The 5878-nt window shown below is 45.0% G+C and overlaps 1 protein-coding gene across 1 annotated transcript; it reads left to right on the top strand.

Moving 5' to 3' along the window:
* The first annotated feature begins 304 nt into the window (after positions 1 to 304).
* LOC129767307 (leucine-rich repeat-containing protein 47-like) lies at positions 305 to 5149 on the top strand. Its single transcript, XM_055768030.1, has 3 exons — positions 305 to 964; positions 1029 to 1164; positions 1237 to 5149. Exons 1-3 carry the CDS (start codon positions 482 to 484, stop codon positions 2226 to 2228), a joined length of 1611 nt encoding a protein of 536 aa, XP_055624005.1. The 5' UTR covers positions 305 to 481; the 3' UTR covers positions 2229 to 5149.
* Positions 5150 to 5878: the final 729 nt, after the last annotated feature.

The raw sequence follows: 5878 nt of genomic DNA, 5'->3' as shown, positions 1-5878 counted from the left end.
CAATCGAATCAGAAATTTCCTAAAATATGTATAATTTTTTATACATTACAAACAATGACACACACTGTTCAGTCCCTGTAGAGAAGCAAAAAATGCATCACAAGCCCCACCTCCTTAAAAATGTATAGGCTAATCTCATTAATACATGCGCCACTACACGCGCGAAATTCACTTTACACAATCCGTTGGAAAACAGCGAAAACTTATTGAGGATCTCAATCCTCGCTAATTTTCTTCAGTCGAATGCATTTTGAAAAATTTCACGTTGTCACGTTGCGGAAATATTTCCAACTGTAGGAATTCAGTCCGTTAACAAACAAAACATTTCTGACCTATCAAGTTTTCAATAATATTTTTGTTTAACACATGGTTTACAAGCGAATAATCATCATCGCGCAATTAGTTGATTAACCTATTAGTCAATTTCACAATACACAGCAGTATTTCACAGATTTCTGTACCAAGCGTCTAATATATAAATATGTGGCCCGAAGTGCGCACTGCTAAAGAGGAAAACCGACGAGAGCTTAAGCTCTCCGGACCGGCCTTACGGCAACGCATCGACGAAAACGGTGGTAAACTAGACGAAACCATTTACCAGTTGTCGGCTCTAAACCTTCTCGATATTAATGATACTCCACTGGACGAGATTTCGCCCCAAGTAAGTGAGCTTAAGAATTTACAATCGTTGCTCTTGTTCCGGAACCATATCAGCGCAGTTCCGGTGGAGCTGGGACAGTTACCAGCGCTGAAAGTGCTAGATTTGTCGGGTAATCGAATCGAATCACTGCCAGCGGAGATAGGCGAGCTGAAGGCACTGACCACGGTGAATTTGTCCGGTAACAAATTGAAGCTGGTCGATTTGAGTCGGCTGGAGAATTTGATAGTGTGTAATCTTTCGTCGAATTTGCTGGAGGAATTTCCGAAGCTTCCTTGCGGAAAAGAAGTGCAGTATTTGTCGGAGGTATTGTAGCACTGCCCGTCTTGCATCGTGCATACTTTTCTAATATATTTTATTTAAATTCTAGGTGAATTTGGAGAAGAATCTCATAAAAGAGATCCCTACTAGTTTGGTGAAACAGACCAGCTTGAAATTGTTGAACGTAGCAGGGAATCGAATTGAGCTGGTTCCCCAATTTCTGGTTAAGTGTCCAAAACTCAAGGGTAATGATGAAATGACGCAATATTATCATATATTATCAATATTACCATAGCTTATTGATGATTTTGTTATAGAAATCTTACTCAAGGATAATCCATTGAAGGATAAACGACTCAAGAAGCTGGTGGAGCAGTGTCGCAGCAAGCAAGTGTTGGATTACGTTGAAAAATCTGGCCACATTGTACCAATGCCTGAAGGTAATTCCACAAAATCCAACCGGGAGGATTCCATGTCACAAGGTGAAGAAAAATCGGACCCGGAAATTCCCGATATTCGCCAAAGAATCACAGTCCTAAAACCAGCGGAGAATGGGCGCCAAATTATTTCAAGGGCGGACGCAACTTCGATACGGTCATTCGTAGTGCACTGTATTGTGCGGGACTTCACGATCACCAGTATGAGAAAATTTCTGCAGCTACAGAACGAACTTCATGACAGCGAATGCGGGAGACGAGAGTTGGCCACCATTGCCACCCATGATCTCGCCAAGGTTAAAGGTAACGTACGTTACCTTGCCGATCTAGGGGAGAACATTCAGATAACTCCGCTGGGTGCGAAGGCAAAGGTGACGGCGGCCAAGTATTTCGACGATTTGAAGAAACAGGCGGAAGCTATTCGTAAAGAGAAGAAACGGAGCACTTACTCGGGGATTCACAAATATATCAATCTGTTGGAGGGGAAAGTGTTTCCCCATTTCAGCGACGAAGAGAAAGTGATCAGCCTTCCTCCGCTGACCAATTGTGACGAGACAAAGGTTTCACCGGAAACCAAAGATTTTCTGCTGGAGGTTACCGGTTCGGTTAGTATGGATTGCTGCCAAAGGGTGATGGTGGCGCTACTGAAAGGAATGCTCCTGATGGATGTTGAAACTCGGCGAAGCATTTCGGAGGGGAAAAAGAAGGCCAAAGGTAAAGGAGCGACCGTTGTGACGTACGATAAGCAAGCTGAGATGTTGGTGGAACAGGTGCGACAGTGTGATGCGGATGGAAAGACCCATTCAATCTTCCCGGGCAGGGGAGATTTGGTGTTCGACGAAGAGGAAAAAATTGATATTGAATTTAAGTAAAATGGCGTTGGAAGTGGACGCCGCAAAACCGCATTCGAAAATGTATGTTCAGTAAAGCCAAATAAATTTGCATAAAATGCATGTCATTTCTTTTGTTATATGAAGATTCGGACCTGAATAGAGTTGGTCATTTTGAAGGATGGATTGAGGTTAGGTAAACTGTACACTTCGTAGTTGTTCTCCGTGATTGATGTGAACCAAAATTTGCACAATGAACACACTGATTGGTGCTTGGGAGCGGCATTAGACGAGTGCCATGAAGTGACAATACTAAAATCATTGCATTTCATGAACGTTTTAATCATCTACCTCCGACCGATTTATCTCCTCCAGCGATTTCTTTGCGTATTGGGCGGAGGCCAGGTCCGGCACTTGCGGTAAATCTTAGGAGCTTAATGTGGGAGATGTGCTTCCCGTCAGAGCTTACCTGTTTTGTGGGGGACGTAAAATAGCTGGTTGCCGGCCAGCCGTTGCCATCCAGCGTTCCGCTTCACCGGAGAAAAAAAATATTCTCCGTCATTTTCAGCCTTTGTCCCTGGGCCACAGCTCCGCATGATGATGCCCATCTCCGCTAGGTATTTTTCGTATTGTTAGTCGCCTTCGAATACTAACAATGTTCGAGGAAGCGTCCCAGGGTCCCGAAGTTGCAGCATTCCCGCAGGCTGACAAGTGCAGTAAAGCTCATGAACAAGCACGTTTTCTTCCGCTGCACTTGGTTGATGGTGAGAACATGAAGAAGCTGCAACTGATTGTTTACTGTGCTGCTGTGGCGACCGCTAAAAGCTTAGGATACCGTATAAGACCAAGAGGCGAACTGCTCCAACATCTCTGTGAATGGCGTGAACCTCCATGGCGAAAGAGATTGGAGCAACGGATTCTAAACATATTGTAGTGTAATGAGCCATGACTCACTATAGACAAATAAAATTTTCATTCCCTTAGTTACCGTCAAACAATCAAGTTGATATTTCACTTGAAGTTACAGTATGAATGGCTACGTCAAGTTCCAGAACTGGAAGTTTGGGAAATCAAGATTCGAGATCACACGGTGTTTCAAGCCTACCTGGAATCGAGCGATTGTACGGACGGGAAAATTGGGCGACATGGAAGCCCGAGAAGAACGTGGATGGAACTTTCAAAGCTGTCGACCCTGTCAAGAATCGAAAAGCGAGGGCGAAGATTATCCTGCTGTTGGAACCAACGAATTACGTTCATGTATCATAACCGCCACAGCATTTTCCCACTGCGAACAACTTCACATCATCGCAGAAGAGCAGAAAGAATACAAGAAAAATATGCATGGATGCAAAGACTAGGCCATCATCGACGCAGCCATCGTCGGACAAGCGGTATACAATCAGCGGAACCTAAATATGGCCTATATAGACTATAGGAAGGCTTATGACTCCATACCTCATTCGTTTCTCATCCTGGTATTGGAGCTCTATAAAATCGAACCCACTGTCGTTAGGTTCCTGCAGCATGCGATGAGACAGTGGAGTACGTCTCTGCACCTCAGTGATGGGGAAAATGTGTTGCAGTCTAGAGCACTGCAGATAAAGAGGGGGATATTCCAAAGCGACTCTTTCAGCCCGTTTTGGTTTTGTCTGGCACTGAACGCTCAATAGAAACGATCATGGCTATAAGATAAGGTATGGCGACGACGCCCACGGAGGAGTGATCCATACCTTTCACATGGACGACAAGGTCTACGCTGATTCACGTCAGCGTCTAGGTGTAGCTATCCGGGTTGTCGAAGATATGACCAGGGACATCTTCATAGAGTCCGGCCTCGAAAAGTGACGCTGTGTCCATCTACTGAAAGGGCAGCTCACTGAATCCGGAGTTTACGAGGTCTGTGACTACGAGTTGATAGAAAACATGGTTCGTGGCGAATCCTATAAATATCTTGGATACCGACAGCACACCGGGATTTGCCACTCCGACATCAAGACGAAGCTGTGAGACAAGTTCTTGAGTCGAGTGACCTGTGGCTTGAGGACATTCCTCAACGTGAGGAACAAGGTACGCGCGATCAACACATTCGCGGTTCCCCTGCTGACCTTCAGTTTTGGTGTAGTCAAGTGGAGCAAAACTGACCTGCATTCAAAGAGGTCGGAATGCGCCATCCTCAATCGGCACTGGCGAGTGTCAGTACCACGCGAAGAATGGGGACTTGGAATAGTCGACATATCTGCACCGTGTGTTGCCCAGGTACGACTGCGCAGTACTTCGCAGAACGCGCCAACCAAAATGCGCTATACTGGGCTGTCTGCGCCACTGAGAGAGGATACAGCGCTCTGCATTTGGCGCAAGCAATCTGTAGGCAGTGGAGAAGATTACAGCTTGAAAGAAAAAGGTAGTGCATGGTGCCCACCTCCATCAACTGGACCGGCCACACGTCGACAAGGCCGCATCTAATATGTGGCTAACGCGTGGTGAACTCTCTTCAGTAGTTGATGCTGACATGATAGCCATCCAGGACAGGATAATGCCCACGAGAAACTGCAGGCGGTACGTCTGGCATCAAGACGTTGATGACATTGGCCGGATGTGCCATCAACCATCGCAAAAACGAAAATCACCGGGTGCTGATGGGCTACCGGTAGAGTTTTACCAGCAAACTTTCGACAACATATACAGAGAACTTTACTTCGTAATTAATGAAGCGAGAAGCAGTGAGCTCCCCTTAGGGCTCACCGATGGCACTATAGTGCTGGTGAAAAAGAAAGGTGGCGATAAAACAGCACGATCGTATCGCTCGATCAGCCTGCTCAACGTAGATTACAAGATTCTGAGCAGAGTGATGAACGCCCGTCTAGATAGTGCAATCGATGTGAGTGAGCTTGATTTCATCTTCAATTGTAATGAATATTGACCTGTGATGTAAATCTATATAAATAAAAATGGAATGTTGCCTACCTGTCTTTCTGTCTGTCTGATTCTTATGGACTCGAAAACTACTGAACCGATCGACATGAAAATTGGGTTTTTGGGATTGGGGAAGGTTTTTATGATAGTTAGAAACCCCTCCCCCCCTCTAAGGGAGGGCTGCCATACAAATGAAACGCAAATTTCTGCATAACTCAAAAACCAATCAGGCAAATGGAGCCAAATTTGACATGCGAAGGTTTTAGGGGGTAATAAATGTTTCTATGGTGGTTAGACACTCCTCCCCCTTCTCTTGGGGGGCAGCTGCCATACGAATGAAACACAAATTTCTGCATACCTCGAAGAACAATCATGCATATGAAGCCAAATTAGGCATGTGAAGGTTTTAGGGTGCAAGAAAGGTTTGTATGGTGAGCAGAGACTCCTCTCCTCTCTATAAGGGGGGCTGCCATACAAATGTAATACAAATTTCTGCATAACTCAAGAACTAATCATGAAAATGGAATCAAACTTGGCATATAGAGGTTTTAGGGATCGATGAACGAGCCTGCCATACAAATGAAACAAAATTTTCTACATAGCTAGAGAACTAATCAAGCAAATTGAGCCAAATTTGGCGGTTTCTATGGTGAATCCCTAAGGGGGAGGGGGGCTTCGGAAACACCTGATGGATTGTATTCCTGTGTGGTTAGATACCCGAATGTGATCACCACTGACGCCACATTAATGGAAAGCCTAGTTTTTGATCTTTAAATATA

This window comes from Toxorhynchites rutilus, chromosome 2, assembly GCF_029784135.1.
Source record: "Toxorhynchites rutilus septentrionalis strain SRP chromosome 2, ASM2978413v1, whole genome shotgun sequence".
Classification (NCBI taxonomy): Eukaryota; Metazoa; Arthropoda; class Insecta; order Diptera; family Culicidae; genus Toxorhynchites; species Toxorhynchites rutilus.
This window is presented reverse-complemented; position numbering and strand designations above follow the sequence as displayed.